This window comes from Lindgomyces ingoldianus, assembly GCF_010093535.1.
Source record: "Lindgomyces ingoldianus strain ATCC 200398 unplaced genomic scaffold BDR25scaffold_36, whole genome shotgun sequence".
NCBI lineage: Eukaryota > Fungi > Ascomycota > Dothideomycetes > Pleosporales > Lindgomycetaceae > Lindgomyces > Lindgomyces ingoldianus.
The window spans coordinates 668243-686121 of record NW_022985197.1 but is presented as its reverse complement, the minus strand read 5'-3'; the positions used below and the strand labels follow the sequence as shown (position 1 = coordinate 686121).

At 50.2% G+C, this 17879-nt stretch overlaps 8 protein-coding genes across 8 annotated transcripts; 4 read left to right on the top strand and 4 right to left on the bottom strand.

Annotated features, from left to right (window-relative positions):
- The first annotated feature begins 456 nt into the window (after positions 1–456).
- BDR25DRAFT_345880 (CBP4-domain-containing protein) lies at positions 457–1193 on the top strand. Its single transcript, XM_033694088.1, has 4 exons — positions 457–601; positions 662–734; positions 840–951; positions 1000–1193. The coding sequence occupies exons 1-4, from the start codon at positions 564–566 to the stop codon at positions 1128–1130; spliced, it is 354 nt and encodes a 117-aa protein (XP_033542852.1). The 5' UTR covers positions 457–563; the 3' UTR covers positions 1131–1193.
- A 221-nt stretch (positions 1194–1414) lies between these two features.
- BDR25DRAFT_238581 (endo-beta-1,4-glucanase) lies at positions 1415–2880 on the bottom strand (the record flags this gene model as incomplete). The annotated part of the gene is made up of 7 exons (XM_033685641.1): positions 1415–1488; positions 1547–1996; positions 2064–2192; positions 2378–2420; positions 2472–2585; positions 2641–2738; positions 2790–2880. 7 exons carry the CDS (start codon positions 2878–2880, stop codon positions 1415–1417), a joined length of 999 nt encoding a protein of 332 aa, XP_033542851.1.
- Positions 2881–3686: 806 nt separating this feature from the next.
- BDR25DRAFT_269702 (DNA repair protein) lies at positions 3687–6661 on the top strand. Its single transcript, XM_033687174.1, has 2 exons — positions 3687–3745; positions 3792–6661. The coding sequence occupies exons 1-2, from the start codon at positions 3701–3703 to the stop codon at positions 6576–6578; spliced, it is 2832 nt and encodes a 943-aa protein (XP_033542850.1). The 5' UTR covers positions 3687–3700; the 3' UTR covers positions 6579–6661.
- A 103-nt stretch (positions 6662–6764) lies between these two features.
- BDR25DRAFT_269699 (nucleic acid-binding protein) lies at positions 6765–7825 on the bottom strand. Its single transcript, XM_033687173.1, has 3 exons — positions 7709–7825; positions 7524–7602; positions 6765–7437 (listed from the first exon to the last, which is right to left on the bottom strand). The coding sequence occupies exons 1-3, from the start codon at positions 7727–7729 to the stop codon at positions 7073–7075; spliced, it is 465 nt and encodes a 154-aa protein (XP_033542849.1). The 5' UTR covers positions 7730–7825; the 3' UTR covers positions 6765–7072.
- Positions 7826–8121: 296 nt separating this feature from the next.
- On the top strand, positions 8122–8589 carry BDR25DRAFT_175405 (uncharacterized protein; the record flags this gene model as incomplete). The annotated part of the gene is made up of 1 exon (XM_033684168.1): positions 8122–8589. A coding segment is annotated over one exon (468 nt), but the record flags the coding sequence as incomplete, so codon positions are not given.
- Positions 8590–10286: 1697 nt separating this feature from the next.
- On the bottom strand, positions 10287–11563 carry BDR25DRAFT_306456 (S-adenosyl-L-methionine-dependent methyltransferase). The gene is made up of 3 exons (XM_033690630.1): positions 11477–11563; positions 11244–11424; positions 10287–11134 (listed from the first exon to the last, which is right to left on the bottom strand). The coding sequence occupies exons 1-3, from the start codon at positions 11509–11511 to the stop codon at positions 10445–10447; spliced, it is 906 nt and encodes a 301-aa protein (XP_033542847.1). The 5' UTR covers positions 11512–11563; the 3' UTR covers positions 10287–10444.
- Positions 11564–11615: 52 nt separating this feature from the next.
- On the bottom strand, positions 11616–13085 carry BDR25DRAFT_294644 (uncharacterized protein). Its single transcript, XM_033688795.1, has 2 exons — positions 12594–13085; positions 11616–12546 (listed from the first exon to the last, which is right to left on the bottom strand). The coding sequence occupies exons 1-2, from the start codon at positions 13023–13025 to the stop codon at positions 12022–12024; spliced, it is 957 nt and encodes a 318-aa protein (XP_033542846.1). The 5' UTR covers positions 13026–13085; the 3' UTR covers positions 11616–12021.
- Positions 13086–13247: 162 nt separating this feature from the next.
- BDR25DRAFT_238555 (uncharacterized protein) lies at positions 13248–17590 on the top strand (the record flags this gene model as incomplete). Its single annotated transcript, XM_033685640.1, has 10 exons — positions 13248–13755; positions 13898–14013; positions 14068–14086; positions 14140–14174; positions 14298–14395; positions 14812–14887; positions 15027–15156; positions 15930–16138; positions 16994–17134; positions 17408–17590. 10 exons carry the CDS (start codon positions 13248–13250, stop codon positions 17588–17590), a joined length of 1515 nt encoding a protein of 504 aa, XP_033542845.1.
- Positions 17591–17879: the final 289 nt, after the last annotated feature.

The window sequence follows — 17879 nt, the reverse complement described above, 5'->3', positions numbered from 1 at the left end:
AGGAAGAAACGCGAAAAAGGAGAAGTCGCAGCCAAATAACAGGAGGCTGAGGATACCAAATATTAGATACGATTGTGTAACTTTGCAAGAGTAATGTTCTTCTGGGCGAGGTTTCAGCCTTGCGCGTCACTGTACAAATTGGTCCTCAGATTCAAGCAAAAATAGTTCAACGGACGGGACTAGGTCAGAGCTGCTGGTGATCCTTTAATGCACGAAAAGAAAACGGTTCCAATGACGAAGAGCTCCTACTGTCGTCGGCGATCACCAGGGGAGGCTGGACCAATGGTAATCCTGTAATATCACGAGTCTAAGTGCGCGGTTCAGGTTGCATCACGTGATAAGACTGCCACATTCAGTGGCTGATGCAAAACCTTGAGCTGAGAAAGGTCTAGTCAATGTGGCGCGCGGGTTTGCCAAAGCAGTCACAGCATCACCATTCGCACTCTAGCCGCCGATTCGACACCAATTCCATCGCCACCGTCGCTAATTCCCGGATTCCCGCCACTTAAGCATTCTGGTGTCGAATATCCTCTTCTTATTGTTATTATATTGACGTCGCCGCCATGCCTAGTGTAGCAACTTACGTCAAGGCCATCACCGCGTACGTTTGTCCTACATCTCAGCTTCGGAAACCAGAAGTTGACATTAATCCTTCTTGCAGTGGAGCTGCGCTGTGCATAGGGGGCCCCGCTCTGGTCATGTACGTGACGCCGACCGAAGAGGAAATCTTCAAAGTGCGTTTTCCAACATTCCATATTCTGAGATCTCACTCTCGGGGCACGTGCTTCGGCATTGGCATTACGGATCATGCCTTGAATGAGACTCTAAAGGCATCCTAGAAATACAATCCCGACCTCCAGAAAAGGGCTCTTGAGACGAGAGAGCAACGTCAGCAAGAATTTGACACTTTTGTGGGTCAATTGAAGGAAGCTTCAAAATCGGACAGACCGAGTACGTCTTCCACTTTTTGTGAAAGGTGGGTCTGGCTGACGGTACCAGTTTGGCTTGTCCAGAGAGATATGGAGAGGAAGCGAGCTGAGGAGGCTAAAGAGCGCTTAAGAGATGAACAGGCCGCAGCAGCGGCTGAGACAGAGAAGCAGCGAGAAGCGATTAGGTCGAGCACAAAATGAAAAATTGATCCTCGAGGCTGTGTATAGTATTTACCCTCGCACTTTGTATATACACGTAAGCGGTGTCATTTTGGTGTATCGAGGTCTCAGCTAGCTGTACTAAAAGCATGACGTGAACCTAACTCTTTGGCCTCATGTTGTGTATTGATAGTCCTATAGCTCACGACCTCTGAAAATATTAACTCGAAATCAAATAGTTGGGCATTTTCGAGGACATAGTCAGATCCGTTTGTTATAATATAGTTTCTCTTTCCCTCCCAGGGTCTGTCTCAGTCGAGATCCCCTCACTCATACTTCTGCAGGATGTCCATATAACCCTTCCAGCTTGCCCCGGTTGTGGGCTCAATGCTGTACATATCTGTGTCCGAATATTAGCAATCAAGTCTCCATACAAGGGTGCGAGTTGGAAAGCTCACAATCAGCCCACCAGGGCCCAGCCGCCCACCACAGCGCGCCTTGCCAGACATCCGAGTTCTGCGCCATATACTCCAACATGCCCTTAATGGCCGTCTGACACTGTGTATTCGCACCACCCGCAAATTCTCCAATAAATCCGACCTTCTTGTTCGCTTTCAGCCACTCAGTAGCGGCTTTAACTCGCTCAGCGCCAATAGTCGCAGATACACATTCAGCATGGGTACCGCTGCCATCGGTATCAAGGTATTGATGCATTTGGTAGACAAGCATATTATTCGGGTCGGTGAGTGACCCCATGGTGGCAGAGTTTTTGCCTGTAGTCCACGTCCAAGCCCCGTTCCAGTCGTTGCCTTCGACGTGGATCCACTGGCTTGTGGCGCCGGCGGCGCGAATACCGTTGATTGCAGCTTGATTGAGCTTGACTACAAGGTCTTGATCCATGTCATGGTCTAAAGAGAGTCAATGGATTTGAAGGCAAACCGGAAGGATTGTAGTTTAGTGGAAATATTAACTTACATTCATTGTTGGTGTCAAAGATGACATAGTTGTTGCTCCTATATGGGGTGGCCAGTGTTTGCCAGAATTTTTGGAACCCAGCCGTATCCGTGACAATTTTGTCATAGTATCGGCCGTAGTTGTGGGGGACTAAAGAAGTTCTCAGCTTCACAATTTTTCACACCTACAGTAGAACATAGCAGGGGTGTTATAATGCAGATATTTTCATCCCGTTGATGTTGCCCTAAATTCCAGGAAGAGGCTTGAAGAATCAAATCTTCCCCAATATGTATCACAATAGGGCGAGTATGCTAAGCAGGAAGAGGGAAATTTACCTATCATGGCGTATGCTTTCTTGTTTGTGATGTATTTCACAGTCTAGAAAATAGTTAGCAGAGCACTGGGTTCACGCAGCCGTTTGTTCCTTACGTCGTCAAGATCTTTAAAATAGGCTGAGTCCAAGCCACCAGTCAGCTGGTTGGGAACGACACGCTCCATCATGATGTTGATTCGGAAAGTGTTGAAGCCTTTGCTAATGAATTGCTTAGAAAGGTTAGCAGAGCCATGCTTAACTCAACTGGCCCACGAAAATGCTCACATCAATTGTACTGGTTGTAGGCCAAACGTAGTCCTTGCCCTTTGTTCCCGGGAAGTTCTTGTTTCCAAACTCGGGACCACTCTCATTGACACCGAAGACTGTTCCGAAATTAAGACTTGATACACATTGGCAATAGTGGGGGAGCATACACTTAAACTTCGTAGCGCGCTTGCTCCTCACTGGTGCAGCAACAGCAAGCCCCGCCGTCACGGCTACGAGCAGCATAGAAAGAAAATGCATGTCGAGCAAAGCAAAATATGGAGAGCACGATTGAGAAAGACAACAGTAGCTTGCTAAAGTGTATTGCCTCGATAGACTTGGGGACCATATATGGCCAAAGAGCATCACTTCATTCTACCTCGTGGAATGTCTCCTGAACTATAGCGGACCGGAACAGATGTCCACAAGATATATCCAACGGAGCAAATCGTCCGTCGGCTGATAGTTGACGATCCCCATATTGTTGAAATTTGCGGGGCGGTGCCCTGGAAATCAAGGCTTGTGATTGAGAAGCTTTATGGGAAGACTCGAAAGGATGGAAGAAGCGCCCGTGTTCAGCCCTGATGCTATGGTCCCAATGCAGAATAGCCACTAGGCAGATTAGAACTGTAGGGTGCGAGATTAATGAAACGTGAAACAGGAGAGAACGAGGGCGACCAGACGAATGAAACGACCAGATGGAAGCCGGATTGGCGTCGAAACAAAATCACCGGGTATCCTGATGGCAGGGTTCGCTTCTAGAAGAAGTTGAATGAGGAGATGAAGATGGATGACAAGGCGGAGGGTGTGGCTCCGGTGGTTAAATATGGTTAGACTGAATGGTGGTTGTTGATGGGTTTTCATGCTGTGAGAGGGAATTAAAGCACCAATATGGGTTCTTTGACAATTCAAATGATCATTGCCTGCTCTGCGGGACGGAGCGGGAGGATAAGTCTTGGAGTAGTAGTGGAGGCGTGACTGCGCGGACGCTTGGCGGAGCGCTCGGACCCGGGCACGTCCCTAGAGGTCTTCACCACCCCACCTTCACCTCTACCGACCACAATCTACCTTGTTGTACCAGATGCCAAGCGATGAAAAAGCCCCGGTGAAGCTGTCCCTTCCTCTCGTAAGTGCACGTATTCCCCTCTTTGTGCTAGGGCTGATGATGTCAGGAATTCCAACAAGACATCTTCAAGGAACTGCGAGAGGAAGATGAACTCGTCCTCATCGCCCGCGGCCTCGGCGTGCTTCGAATAGTCTCGAACCTCCTCCATTCATACGATGCCGCCGGGAATAACTTAATATTGCTCGTCGGGGCGGAAGAGCGCGAGAATGTGTGGATCGGCGAGGCGTTGGCGGAACATGCTGCAATCAGCATGGCGCCGAAAGCGAGAGGGCTAAGTTTGGTCAATACAGACCTGATGAGTGTCGGGACACGCGAGAAAATTTACGCGCAAGGAGGTATCTTCAGTATCACCTCACGCATACTCATCGTCGACTTCCTCTCTGGGTTGATGAACCCCGAGACGGTCACCGGAGTGGTGGTGCTGCACGCTGAGAAGGTTATCGCAACCTCACTCGAGGCCTTCATCCTGCGCATATATCGGCAGAAGAACAAAGCGGGATTCTTAAAGGCCTTCTCAGACCAACCAGAACCATTCACGACTGGCTTCGCGCCATTGGCTAATATGATGAAGAACCTCTTCCTTCAAAAACCGGCTCTATACCCACGGTTCCATGTCACAGTGGCGAAGTCGCTAGAAGGGCGAAAGAAAGCAGAAGTCATAGAGTTGGAAGTGCCAATGACTGAGGCAATGCGCGACATCCAGAACGCCGTCCTAGAGTGTGTCGAGGTTAGCATTAGCGAGCTGCGAAAAGGTAACACAGGTGTTGAGATGGACGACTGGACGCTTGACAGTGCACTTCACAGAAATTTTGACACCATCATCAGGAGGCAGTTAGATCCTGTCTGGCATCGGACGAGTTTTAAGACAAGGCAGGTCGTCCGTGATCTCACGCTTCTTCGGACTATCCTTCACGCACTCCTGACGTACGATGCTGTCAACTTCAACAAATATCTGGATACTGTTCTAGCTGCCTCACAGCCTCCTCCAGGATCTACAAAGCATAATCAGTCCCCTTGGCTCTTCCTGGACGCGGCCGATACTATCTTCACCACTGCCAAGCGCCGAGTCTATACTGGTAAAGTATCAAATGATGATCTCGTCAGCAACCCCAATACTGTCCCGGACTCTTTGGAACCAGTTCTCGAAGAATTTCCGAAATGGACCCAGCTCGCCGAGATTCTCCAAGAGATCGAACAGGATGCGTATCTGAATCCAGTCCCAAATGATACTTCAAATGGCTCCGTTCTCATTATGTGTGGTGATCAAGGAACATGTAGGCAACTCCGAGAATTTCTGCAGACGATGTATGTCCGACCTGAAGGCACCGTAGAGGACGGCACAGATGAAGATGAAGAACAGGGTCCCTCAGCTTCCTTCATGATGCGCCGCAAGCTCCGCAACTACCTAGCTTGGAAACGCGATTTTTCCAAAGTCAGCGCTGCCCTCTTTTCAGAGAACCAGAAAGCCATCAATGGAAGCACAGATCAGCGGGTCCAAAGTGGCAAAGCCAACAGGCCGCCGCCTAACAAGAGACGAAGGATGCGAGGTGGTGGATCCGCAGGCTCCGGACCCTCTCGCACAGAAATGGGCACAGTACGCGTTGCCGGTGACCGCGACGCACACATCGCGAGTCTAATGGCCGAACTGCAACCCACGGAAGTTGAAGCCATGCAAAAGATAGAAATCGGGGTAGATCCGCTAGAAAACATGGATGACTACTACGAGCTCTTTGATATGAACGACCTCATCGTCATTCACCCTTATGAAGGTGACATGGACGAGCATGTCCTCGAAGAAACAAAGCCGCGTTATGTCATCATGTACGAACCAGATGCAGCTTTCATCCGAAGGATAGAAGTATATCGCTCCTCGCACACAGATCGAACCGTGAAGGTGTTCTTCATGTACTACGGCGGTAGCGTTGAAGAACAGCGGTATCTATCCGCCGTTCGTCGCGAAAAAGACGCTTTCACCAAACTGATCCGCGAACGAGGGAACATGGCAATAACACTCACATCCGCAGCCCTCGGCCCCCAAGAATCGTTCCTCCGCACGATAAACACACGTATAGCCGGTGGAGGCCGTCTGGCCGCCACGGCACAACCTCCCCGCGTCGTCGTCGACGTGCGAGAATTCCGCTCATCTCTCCCGTCACTGCTCCACGGCCGGAGTATCGTCGTCGTGCCTTGTATGCTCACAGTTGGCGACTACGTCCTCACACCCACTATCTGCATCGAGCGAAAATCCGTCCGCGATCTCATTGGCTCATTCGCAAATGGTCGTCTGTACAACCAAGTTGAGTCAATGATGGAACACTACAAAGCCCCCATGCTTCTCATCGAATTCGACCAAAACAAAACCTTCACCCTCGAACCGTTTTCTGACCTCTTTGCACCGACCACAACAATAGGGTTAGCAGTTGCGCCCGACCTGCAATCTAAAATCGTCATGTTAACACTCGCCTTCCCACGCCTGAAAATCATCTGGTCATCCTCGCCCTACCAAACCGCTGAGATCTTCTCAGAGCTCAAGAAGCAGCAAGACGAGCCCGATCCCCTAAAGGCCGTGCAACTCGGCCTAGACCCTGCAGTGGCGGGCGATGAACTGAGGAGTTTCAATCAGGTACCACAGGATATGCTGAGAGCGATTCCCGGAATGAATGAGAACATCTTGACGACGCTGACGCTCGAGGTGGAGAATATTCAGGAGTTGGCAAATATGGAGGAGAGAGAGTTGGTGGGGTTGGTGGGGACTGATGCGGCCAGGAGGATTTATAGGTTCTTTAATAGGAGTGTTTATGATGGCGCCGAAGTTGCGTTGCCTACTTTGTAGATGGAGGGGATGGTTGGGAGTCGCAGACACAGCATACTATCAGACAACGTAGAACATAGCCAGGGTAGAGTCTTCATGTCAAGCCACTTCATAAAATGAAAGAGAATCAATTCTCATAGGATATTAATTTCTATCTCAAATTACCCCCCTGTTATGTGTCACGTTAGCCGATAAGATGTTTAGATTATGAAGAAAGCATGCTTGAGTTCTCGTCTCAGGTGTGTAGCTAAATATATGAGTCGAGCTACCAAGTCCTCCTCTATCTTTCAGGCCAGCACAGGTAAGGATTACGTAGAAGGACGAACACGAAGCCCAGCCCTTAACATGCAGTCGTATCAATAGAAGAAACATCAAGACCTCTAAATCGTCCGCCCGCTAGCAAGTGGTGCGCATTTGAGCCGTCCCAGCCTCCTCTCGCTCCTCTTGCGAGCACACGCAGCAGCGCAGCACGGCAGAGAAGACTAAGACAGCATGGCGGACACGCACGCCGCTCCTTAAATATCATCGATATCCACTTCTTTGCCCTCGCCACCCTCATCGCTCTCATCTCTGTCCTCGTCGAACTCAAAGCCGATGCCCTCATCGCCCTGGTCGCCATACGTATCCGTCTCGTTGATCTTTGCGTTTTCAGGTAGCTCGCCGTAGGCCTTGAGGGAGCGGGCTTCATCGGCTGTGTACTTGAGGATCACGTCACCCTTTTCGTCTTGGTAGTCGCGCAGCGAGAGTAGGATGATGTCGCCTTGGTTGATCCAGACTTTCTTGCGAAGTTTGCCCCGGATGTGGGCGAGACGGCGAGCGCCGTCGAAACATTGCGCTTCGAGACGGCCGTTGCCGAGCATCTTTATGACTTGGGCGTACTCTATGGGGAGTAGGTTAGCGACGTGGACAAGGTGTTGGGGTGCGGGAAAGGAGAATGGGCCGCGCAGGCGCCAACAGGTATCATACCTTGGCCCTCTTCTTTGAAGGTGAGTTCACGCTTCTCGTTGTCGTTCTCGTTCTTCCCCCTACGACGATTCTTACCACCCTGCCGTCAATTTGTCAGTATGTCTACGAAAGTATTGGGCGAATTTTAGAGCATCAATCTGCTGAGTGGCGGGGTAGTGGGGCAGGGAGGGTGGGCGCCAACGTACTTTTCCCTTATTCTTAGGCATGTTGACCGGTCACTAGAAGTCTCTGTGCTGTAGGGAGTTGGTGTATAGCTGTTTTTTTTGGGGGGGGGCCTGTTGGTGTTGGCGTGTGTTGGTGAATCAGAAAGTTGTTGGCGCAGTGGATGGCTTTCATCAAGTGACTGTGTGGGCAAATCCTAAGTTGCATTGGGCCTAGCGCAGTCGCAAATCTTGGCTGCCAAATTCCACGCCGACCGACAATATATATTAACCCACGCTTCTTCTTCATGTCGCTGTGCGTAATGCCACTGATATATTGTTCCGGCGGTCCAATTCCTTCCGAGGTCTGTTCCTAACTGGCCTCTTCCTCTTCCGCTTCTGGATCCAATGGTCTCCGTCTGCCTCTCTGATATCTCGCTATGAACCACACACTCTCGATCCTCTCCAAGCAGACATTCCGTACCTTTAGCTATGCCTACCAATCCACGTACAAGCCATTGATCTATCAGCCAATCGTAGACAGTTCTCACCACCCCCTTCACATCATCCGCAAACGCATCCAAGGCGAACGCTCACGCTCAGGCTTGTGGTGGCATGTCACTGTCGGCAACAATTCTTCCAAGACGAAGGTTGTAAGGTCATGGTTGAGGAGGCGGCTGATAGTTGCCTTCATCGAGGAGCTGAAGAGTAGGGGCTTTGATCGGGATGGAAAATTTGTGGATACCAAGGACAATGCGCCACACCGGGAGGTTTTCAGGGAGTTGCTGGAAAGAGGGCAGATACCTGAGTTGAAGGGCAGCTTGAAGCTTCATGCTCAAGCCCCGCTGGTCACAGCAAAATTCGAGGATGTTAAAAGAGAGGCAGCAAAGTTAGTAGAGGCCCTTTGTCTGGGACTGGAGACAGAAGTGAGGAAGTCAGATCGAAGCAATGCGCACGGGCAGAATAATATTCGTCAAACTTCCAGGCAAACCCAGCTCGGGAGGAAGCCAGTAAGAGGCGTTCCAGAGATGCGGGTGTCTTGGGGAGTGCAGAGGAAGAGAGTGGCTACAAGAAATAGATGATACCCTCAAGCAGCAGGATTCGACTCCTCGAGAACTCTTCATCGATCTTGCGTATATGGTCCTGATTCAGGCCTCAGAGTCATCCGTAGTTGTCGGAAGGAATATCCATTGCTATTAACACCCATCAACCAACTCCATGACCGAATCTAGGACAAGTAGCTATAGGTTTGGGCGATGGTTTAAAGTTTGACAAGGGAATCAGTCTATTGTCAAGCAAGAATACTAAAAGTTAAAGGGGCAGTCTGAGAGCCTTGGGCATACTGAATCGCTTGCAGAAATGTCTCCCGACACATTCATCCCCGGAAATGACAGCTCTCACGCTTGGACACCATCCAGATACAAGGACCGACCTCAGTTCCCTCCTCGCCTCCCCCTGCAAAGCAGGACGGTACCAGGTGAATCCCTGTGTTGGACAACTTGGGAATTCTTGTAAACGAACCGAAGGGCCCGCAATTCCCGGAAGGCTGACTGGATTTTCGGCCAAGCTAGCGCTGGAAAAAGCACTTTGCGAGCATCCAGGATACGGCCGTCAATCTGGCCAAATCCATGCTAGCTATGTACTTTATCAAAGAACAAGTTTTATCACTACTGCCCCCTTCCACACTTGCAGGCCTTGCATAAATATACACTAGGCACCACAACGCTGCTCAGCGCACCCCCTGAAAAGAATTGTACCAAGCCCATCACCCCTCTTTCATGCTTGTGTTAATAGATTGAGGTCCCCTCAAAGATACCTAAGCAATAATGCAACAGGCTTCGAGCGGAACAGCCTGCTTTCTAGAGGGGGTTCTCGTCGACTTGGCCTCCTTGCACCAACTTAAGCCTTTTGTCTATTTTCGTTTGCTGCGGTCAAGAGCCTTGGCTATAATCATAACATGTTACTACAAAGCAATATTTAGCTCCGCTTCACCTACTCTAGAGAACAAGTCTGTGCTTACCGACAATCTATTGCAATAAGTAGATTATGCTCATCCCCAAACAGTGTACAATTCTAATCATTTGCGCACCTGCCTACTTATGATCAAATAGCATTGACTTACAGATAGAAGTGATTGAGGTTACGAGAATTGTCTTTGTCTTTGGTTCATCTTTGGGTATGAAAAGAACAGATTTTTTTTTTTTCCTTGGTGAATCTAGGATCCATCCTGAGCACCCGAGGTTTTTTTTTTTTTTTAGGGGCGGAGGGGGGTGGGCGCGCTGGCGACGTTTTCAATGTATACGATTGATGTGTGCCAGCACTGAAAGGTAGGCAAGCGCTATATGGAGGAGAGTACGTACAACTGTTAGGAAGTTAGGCTTAGGTTTAGACAGAATTTGTGAACCTTTTGCCCACTAAGGCGAGATTAGGGCAGTGTTGGTCGGATGAGCTGAGGTATGAAATTATGGACATGTCGGGCTCCGGTTATTACGTCCATCACTCCAACCTGCTGCATCGTAATCACCTTAAGCGGAATAGGACAGGGATTGAAGGGAGGATTTCAAGATAGAAGATTGGATCCTTTTGATGTTCTCCTACCTACTTCCAGCAAGAGGCTTTACGGGTGGATTCTACCATAGTCGTGTTCCATGTTATGTGATAACATTCTGTCCATCCACTAATTCAAGAAGAAGCAACCGTACATCTACATAAACAAGACAGGCTATACGCTTCGACACGATTGCTCACACCCCGCCCTTCCTAGAAAATACTATCCGTTACTCACAGCTCAGACTTTTGCTGTTCCTCACCTTCGAACGGCCTTCTCCCGCGAGCAAACAACACCGTCCTCCACAACTGCTTTCCTGCAAATGCCATGTACACCCTTTCTTCCATGGTAATTACGCCCACATCTACGAAGCCGGCCTCAATGAAGAACTGCGTCACTCCTTCGATCGTAAATGAGGGAACGACAACTGATGCGTTCATCTTGCTAAGATGCTTCATCGCAAGATCGTTATCACTGCCTTTTTGAGAACGGCCGTGGTGATGGTGATGATGCCCTTGTCCATGCTCCTTGTGGTCGTCATGTTCATCATAATGAATAACTCCCATATGATCACCCTCCGTCCCTAGTATCATATTCCCATTCTCATCAGCTCGGAGATCGCCTCCCTCTAGAAAGTCGCTGATCACTAGAACGCCCCCAGGTCGGAGTCTTTCTTTAAGGCATTTGGAAGCGTGGATGACATCCTCGAAGTGGTGGAATCCAAAGCCGACGACAGCAAGGTCGAAGTTGTAGTACTCGGGAACAGAGAGCTCAGGTGGCTGGGGTGAGGCAAAAAGATCTCCGAAGACGGCGTTGATTTTATCTTTGCTGAAGCCGGCGATATGGGCCCGGGCGTTGAAGGTTGCGACCATTTTGGGGGATATGTCGATGCCACGGGTTATGGTGACGTATGGGCCGTAGATCTAGATGTGGTTAGTAAGGTATAATGTGAAGAAGGGCTGAAGAGAAGGTGTATGGAGAAAATGTATAGAGAAGGTTTCTGAGGATGGAGTTTTCGGAATAAGTACTTACCCGCGACATGAGGCCAGGGCCACATGCATAGTCCAGAAGTCGTACGGTTTCGGCGTCGGTCTTGGACCCTATATTTGCGAAAGGAATCCCAACCCAGTCCAAACGACTGCGCAAGAAATCCGTGACTTGCTGGTTCATCTTGGCAAACCACGGTTTATCGTCATAGGAGTCGCTAATAGCACTGAAGCTGTTTTAGATTGCTTTGGCGGGAAATAATAAAGTAGTCAACTTACTCGAAGTAGTTTTGGTTGGCTTCGGAGACGGACATGTTGGAGTGTAGCTGGAGGTATCGCCAGAATGAATACTCTGGGACGTTAATGGGGTTTGAAATATATGATTTGATAAATCTAACCTGCAGCAACGCCGCTCCTTCTCTTTATATGTGGACTGCCTGTGTACAAGTGAAGTCACCTGAATCTTGAAGTCGCCGACTAGCTCGGAGACATTTTAGGCCATTTCTCCTATTGGCTGAAATGTCGAGGGACACCTGCTTTCTACCTTCTGGTTATATTTTTGTGATAGGGGTTTTTGAAACGTTTCGGAGACTTGTACGGCCCGTCCCGTAAGAAAAATTCTCGTTACCTAAGTAGGCAAGGGAGAAAGTGTCCGAAAACAACATTTTACCCCTACCACGGAACAAAATCAGGATAGACTTCATTTATCAAGCCTGTTGCTATGATGAGGGAGACCATTAATAGGATGCTATTTCGTGTTGCATATTAGATTCATCCATTGTAGGTGACAGCATGCAGTATCGCGTCCATCGTGTCCTGACATGCTAGTGGTCGAACAAATTGTGAACCTCCACGTCTTCTCTTGCAACTAACAAGTTTGCGACTGGTTCTGCCAGTTCTTGGGCGTGCAAGGCTTGCTGCCTGTTCAATCCTTCTGCTCTTTTTCGTTGTCTCCTGGCTTCTGATTGCTCCCAGTCTGCCTTGACAGTTTTAGGCAGGGTGGACAGCACAGTGACATCCACTGCCTCTCTCTGGTTGAATTGCCGAAGTAGAGATGAGCGGAATCGATCAATGCGTTGCGAGTTGACACTGAATCTATCGTTTGCAATATCAACCAGGGTTCGCAAGTACACTTCATCAACCATAGCAATGCTATCACCAAGGTCGTTTTGATACCCTATGATGGAATCGAATGAGTACCCAGTGGACCGCACGGCTACCATAGGATTCCTCTCTCCAGATTTCGAAGAACCTAGGCTCATAGCACCACTTTCACGAAAGCCAGCACCAATCGCTGCGGTGAGCACTCGATGGGAGTCGACCATAGATGCCGCTAAGATGTGAAGAATCTGATTATCATTAGCACTTGATATTACTCGACTCAACAGCAACATACCATAGGCTCGAATTTGAGGTGTATGAAACTGCAATCAATGCTGGGCGCCCTCTCGTTCTCATTGCTGGGATTTCTCAGGCCAAACATCGCCATCAATTGATTCTGGTTTTCAGTCTTCTTGACTTGAACGGGAGAATGGGAAACGAAAAGCCAGGAGCCTCCACCTTTCCCTCCCGGACCTGCGGGACGAGTTTCGTCCTCACGAGGAGCTTCTAGAGGGTCGGCGCCCTTCTTCTTTCCCTCGAGGAAGACACTGACTCTGCCAGAGCAACTGCTAGTCGTTACGAGACCTTCGAGGCGATTTATGTTGCTGATCAAGGAACGTATGGGCTGGTCAATGGAGCCCTTAGGTGAGAGGTCGTGATACTCCTCATCCGGAGTGTCAAGCTGTTCCAAAATAGTCCGCTTCTTAGCCAGAAAGCGGCTGTGCATTGTCGGATGCAGCGCAAGGCTCCCGCTTGCGGGGTGTTGTGTTGATGGTGCAAATTTGGTGTTGATTTAGCTGGCTTGGCGCGTCTGATCTCGCGCCTCGCTCGAAAGAAACGTCATCTGCCTATGGTCATAGCGCCCAACTACCTCAAGAAAAGTCACTCTAACATACAGTGAATAACGCAACAACTACAGCCTCTCGGATCAATACAGCGCAAGAAAACGATGCCTAGAAAGCCGGTAAAAATCACCCCCCAGAGCTCGTCTAAACGTGCGGCACCAGGCAGACCTACTCCAACCCGCCAATCGAAGAGGACAAAGGCTGCTAAAGGCTCCTATGTCGAGCCGGAATCCGACGAGGACATTCAAAAGGTGGAAACTCCACCCTCAGGAGATATATCGGGGATGGACTATGAAGATACCATTGATGAGGGATCCTCGTCTGATTCTGGTCACGAGGAACCAAGCAGCGAGGACGACATCAAGCCCAAGAAGGGAACTCCCCGAGGGGGTGTTGCAAAACAAACTGCAATTCCCATGCGTAAGAAGCAAGGCGGCGAGAAAGAACTGTGGAAACATGGGGCGAAACTTGAGCCTGGAACTCAATTGATCATCAAGAAGCCCAAACCGAGGGAAGCAGGAGACATTCCCTACACCGACCACACCATTCACCCTAACACATTACTATTTCTCAAGGACCTAGCCGCTAACAATGACCGTCAGTGGCTGAAGGGTATGTCTACCTTGGATGTGGGGTCTCCCATGCTCCACCTGCGCTTTTCTTCCTCAACTGTCACGTCAGAAGCAAGGCACACATGTGCTACAGAGGAAAAAAATTGATCAGCCCTGCAGAGCGAGACGCTGACAAGGCGTAGTACACGACCCAGATTATCGCATGGCACTGTCCAATTTTACGACCTTCCTCGAGAAGCTTTCTGAGAAGGTAATTGAAGCTGACGAGACGGTGCCGGAATTACCAGTCAAGGACATTGTGGGTGGCCAGCACACCTCCTGATTCTGAAAATCAGCACTGATGTTGTTTTAGATATTTCGCATTTATCGAGGTCAGTCGCCACGTAAAGGAAATGGAATGGAATAGTAGTAAACAAGGATGCAGATGTTCGATTCTCGAAGGATCAGACCCCATACAAAGTGAGTGAACGCCTCTTGCATTAGCTAGGGTGGTATGAGGCGATATTTGCAGCTTTTCGCCCAAGACACATACCCGACGTATCAAGCCGACAGCCAGCAAGCTAAGCACTGATATAATCTCAGACCCACTTTTCGGCAGCATGGAGTCGTACGGGCCGGAAAGGGCCATATGCGGCCTACTACGTGCAGATTCAGCCTGGCGGGAACAGTTTCGTTGGTAGGTCCTCTATTCTCTTTGCTTTTCCTTTCCTCGACATGGCACATACAGAGGGAAGATGCCCGCCTAAAGACCCAACAATCTGCGTACCTTGCAGCAATTATCGAGGTCGACCTCTGCAGTCATACTACATTATGGTCCAGCGGACCGGCAACCGCGCTTATATAGTTGCCCGCTGTTGGCAGGTGCAACGACACAGTATAACGACCCGCGCAATGTCTACTCCGATGGCCAATACTAGGAATTTGCTACAGCTTGGATAGATGCAGAATCCGTTTGGCCCTGAGTGGTAACGACTTTTGCTTGTTCGAGTTCCACACGGTAACACAGGCGCTGTAAGGATACTGCCTCGCGCAAGTTCTTCGTGTAATGTCCTCCACTCGGACCACAGACCTTCATCTCTGTGGAGCCTTTCTGCAGTAGGGAAGAAGGGGTACCTGGACGGAGCAACCTTAGCCAGTTATCCCTTCGCCTCGGTCGACCGACGTCTCGTTATGTGCCTTCCAGAATGCGACGCCTCCCAGGGACAATGGCTTGTCTAGCTAGCTAAGGCATGAGAGCCTGGACTTCCAATCATCACCGAATGCCCCTCCAGAGGGTCCTGCAAAGTTCTGCCAGGCAGCTCAGGCAATGAGGGCAACCCCCTCAGCACCGAGCCAACATCTTCGTCTGAGCCCTCGTTTCGAGCTCGGATATGTGGGGTCCCAAGAACACTTTTGGGGTCTGGCGCGCTGAAACTTGTCGACTGGACAACCAGAAGTGAAGGTATCGGGTCTTTGTCCTCACCCCCTCGACCTGCAATGTATATTGTGTATCCAAGCTGGCCAGATCCCAAAGAACAATGTTCATTGAATCAGCTTGAGCGGAAGATACAAAATTCTGTCACTGAACAGAGGCTTTCGGGGCTGTCGTCGGTCGGTCTGATCCCAACGTGTTGGGGAGGGTCAGGAACCGGAGGCATGAGAGTCATAAGGCAATTCGAGGCAGTTTATGGTCGCTCTTCATGATTCTGACGTACGCGTGTTAGCCGCCGAGTTCTGGGGACGCGATCCGAACGTTCTCGCAGTCGGATTCATAGGCCCGTCGGACGAGTTAGGCGCGCATCCAGACTAGACGACCTGGGAGCATGCCAGTACGACAACCTTATTAATCTAGTTCTTGGTAGCGTTGTATAAGGATGGACATCGGCGCTCCAAGGGTTCGCTGGTGCTTCGTTTGTTGATTCCTCGGCGCGTCAACAAGACCAGATAGAGATAGCTTACCTACCACTGCTCCTATAGCAGGATATCCCGTAGGCATGAAGACACCGTCACTTCCATTGGCCAGGCCAGCCACATGGACCCTCAAGCTGCGCTCTGGACGACAAGCGGCTTGACGAGCTGTGTTTGTGTGGCTTCCAGTATCGGAGCACGATATTCACTGGACAAAAGAGGGTGTCATCCCCACCCCGATGTATCTTCCATTGCACCCCGGCCCGCATTTTGTTCTTTACTTCGTGTGAACGGGAATGCTGGGTTTGCTAACGTTTTGGAATTCAGGTGGAGGTCTATGGCAGCCAGACGCCCAACCCTTAGCTCTGCTTCGACGCGATATCGATCGGAAACCGCAAAGGATCAAGCGCGTGTTGACCGACACGGGGATCCGAAAGGAGTTTTTGGAGGGTATTCCCAACGATGAGAAAAAGGCCGTTAAAGCGTTCACAAATCAGTCTACGAATCGGTCAACGGCACTTAAGAAGCACCCAAAGGTAAGTGCATTCGTCTCTTTCAACATGAAGATCTGAGATAGGATTCGTGACCAAACCGGTGATGAATAAGTGGCATCTCATGGATGCCCTGATACTTGAGTGCTTCGCAGTCGTGGTGTTTGAGCTCGAGCTCCGCGACGCGATGAGGTCAGTCTCACTGTGAATGTCAAAACGCAGTGAGATTGGAGTCCGAAAAGATGGACTATAGCGTCCTCAGCATCACAATGATGGAGAAATGCACTGGGTCAGGGTGGAATTGATGAGCACTCAGGGTGTGAAGTGGTAAGATTCATGGACCTCGCTACAAAATCGGTACCAAACATCAAACGGGACGGCGCGCCCAAGACGGGACACAGCTTTCCTGGATGATTTCCTTAGAGGCCAACACTCCAGTCTCTCATCTACTGATGAACACCGACTAGACGAAGAGCAGTCTTCTTCCTGTCTCTTCGCAAGCTATTTGTGAATTCGTCGATAGGGAAAGGGGGAGTCGCACTACGAGCTCAGCAGCGGTTTTGTGGCACAGTTCCGTGCAGTCAGCGAGCAGGTGTCCCAACATGGCACGCTTGAGCAAGCAAATATCAAGATGCCCCAGCGAACGGTGAACGGCGAGGGCCGGTTGAATTCTCTTCAGCCGTAACTTCAATCCGTCCTTGCCCTTGCAAATACCGCCGCCAATTTCACCCCCTATATCCTGCTTGATGCTTCCATTGTAATGCTTCTAACCTCAAGAGCCAGACGGAAAGAGTTTCACATTAGCGCTGCCTGCTCCTCCTGTGTTTAGCGATGATATTTCTAATTTTCTTCTTTTTGTCCGAAGTTGTTGAGAGGATTGCTGACAGGAGCTATTGATAGGGATACGAGAATGACCACAAGGACATTGAACTCCTTCGACTCAGAAATTTCACCCTTGGCACGAAGCTATCTGACGGCGAAGTAGTGGGAGCGAAAGGCCTGGAACGAGTTGCCGAGCTCGTTGCCTGCATGGTACCCTTTGTAAGTTGTGGACTTTTCTTTGCCTTTGGCGGTTCTCGTCGGACCTAGCGGAATAGTGCATGTGGGCGTTGATCCTAGCCTATGGACACGGGAGAACAGGAGACAGGAGACACCGTTCGAAGAAGGGATGCCCTCGCCTTGTGGACTCAGCCGATGGAGCAACTCATTGAGTACTGGCTGGCCGCTTCGTGCGTTGGCAATGCAGCGAATCCGTTCCATACACCGATAGCTGCGCCGTCGCATCTTGGGGTGGGGAAGGGCGCCAACTCAAAGAAGCCGACGGCCTTTCCCCCTTTCCGCATGCACACTAGAAACCAGGACGCTAACATGGTGTTGCAGATTACATACCTCAACAGAGTCGTCATGCCAGATGAAGACTCCTCAGACTCAAGCGATGATGAAGAGGAGGATGGCGAGAGTGGGACCGGCAGTAGTGTGGGAGAGCGCGACGCTTAAGGATGAGGGGCATCATTGGGGCGCTCGGGAGCTGTGAGGCGAAGCTGTGTTCCTTCGCAAGACGACCTGTCCTTCGCTTTCGTACGACAAAGTGTAGACGGCCACGGGATTGGTCGACGGGCGGCGAATGATGATTTTTTTGTTGACGCCATGCCGCAAACAAGCGCGACGGTGAAATGCTTCAGCCAATAGCAACCAGGCCCATTTGCGATGGTGTGTCGGCAGTGGCGCTGACTGGCGTCCCACGCGAAAGGGCCCAGACAGCCCCAGGTGCAAATGAGGGTTTTGT

Excerpts from the sequence above, each read along its gene's own strand:
- BDR25DRAFT_306456 (XM_033690630.1), bottom strand. The coding sequence starts at position 11,511 with ATGTCCGTCTCCGAAGCCAACCAAAACTACTTCGA. Across the intron at positions 11,425-11,476 it reads GCCAACCAAAACTACTTCGA|TGCTATTAGCGACTCCTATG; the intron begins GTAAGTTGACTA and ends AAACAGCTTCAG. Across the intron at positions 11,135-11,243 it reads GCCCTGGCCTCATGTCGCGG|ATCTACGGCCCATACGTCAC; the intron begins GTAAGTACTTAT and ends AACCACATCTAG.
- BDR25DRAFT_345880 (XM_033694088.1), top strand. The coding sequence starts at position 564 with ATGCCTAGTGTAGCAACTTACGTCAAGGCCATCACCGC. Across the intron at positions 602-661 it reads TACGTCAAGGCCATCACCGC|TGGAGCTGCGCTGTGCATAG; the intron begins GTACGTTTGTCC and ends TCCTTCTTGCAG. Across the intron at positions 735-839 it reads CCGAAGAGGAAATCTTCAAA|AAATACAATCCCGACCTCCA; the intron begins GTGCGTTTTCCA and ends AAGGCATCCTAG.
- BDR25DRAFT_269702 (XM_033687174.1), top strand. The coding sequence starts at position 3,701 with ATGCCAAGCGATGAAAAAGCCCCGGTGAAGCTGTCCCTTCCTCTC. Across the intron at positions 3,746-3,791 it reads TGAAGCTGTCCCTTCCTCTC|GAATTCCAACAAGACATCTT; the intron begins GTAAGTGCACGT and ends TGATGATGTCAG.
- BDR25DRAFT_294644 (XM_033688795.1), bottom strand. The coding sequence starts at position 13,025 with ATGCACAGCCGCTTTCTGGCTAAGAAGCGGACTATTTTGGAACAGCTT. Across the intron at positions 12,547-12,593 it reads ACCTCAAATTCGAGCCTATG|ATTCTTCACATCTTAGCGGC; the intron begins GTATGTTGCTGT and ends AATGATAATCAG.
- BDR25DRAFT_269699 (XM_033687173.1), bottom strand. The coding sequence starts at position 7,729 with ATGCCTAAGAATAAGGGAAAA. Across the intron at positions 7,603-7,708 it reads TGCCTAAGAATAAGGGAAAA|GGTGGTAAGAATCGTCGTAG; the intron begins GTACGTTGGCGC and ends AATTGACGGCAG. Across the intron at positions 7,438-7,523 it reads CTTCAAAGAAGAGGGCCAAG|AGTACGCCCAAGTCATAAAG; the intron begins GTATGATACCTG and ends TACTCCCCATAG.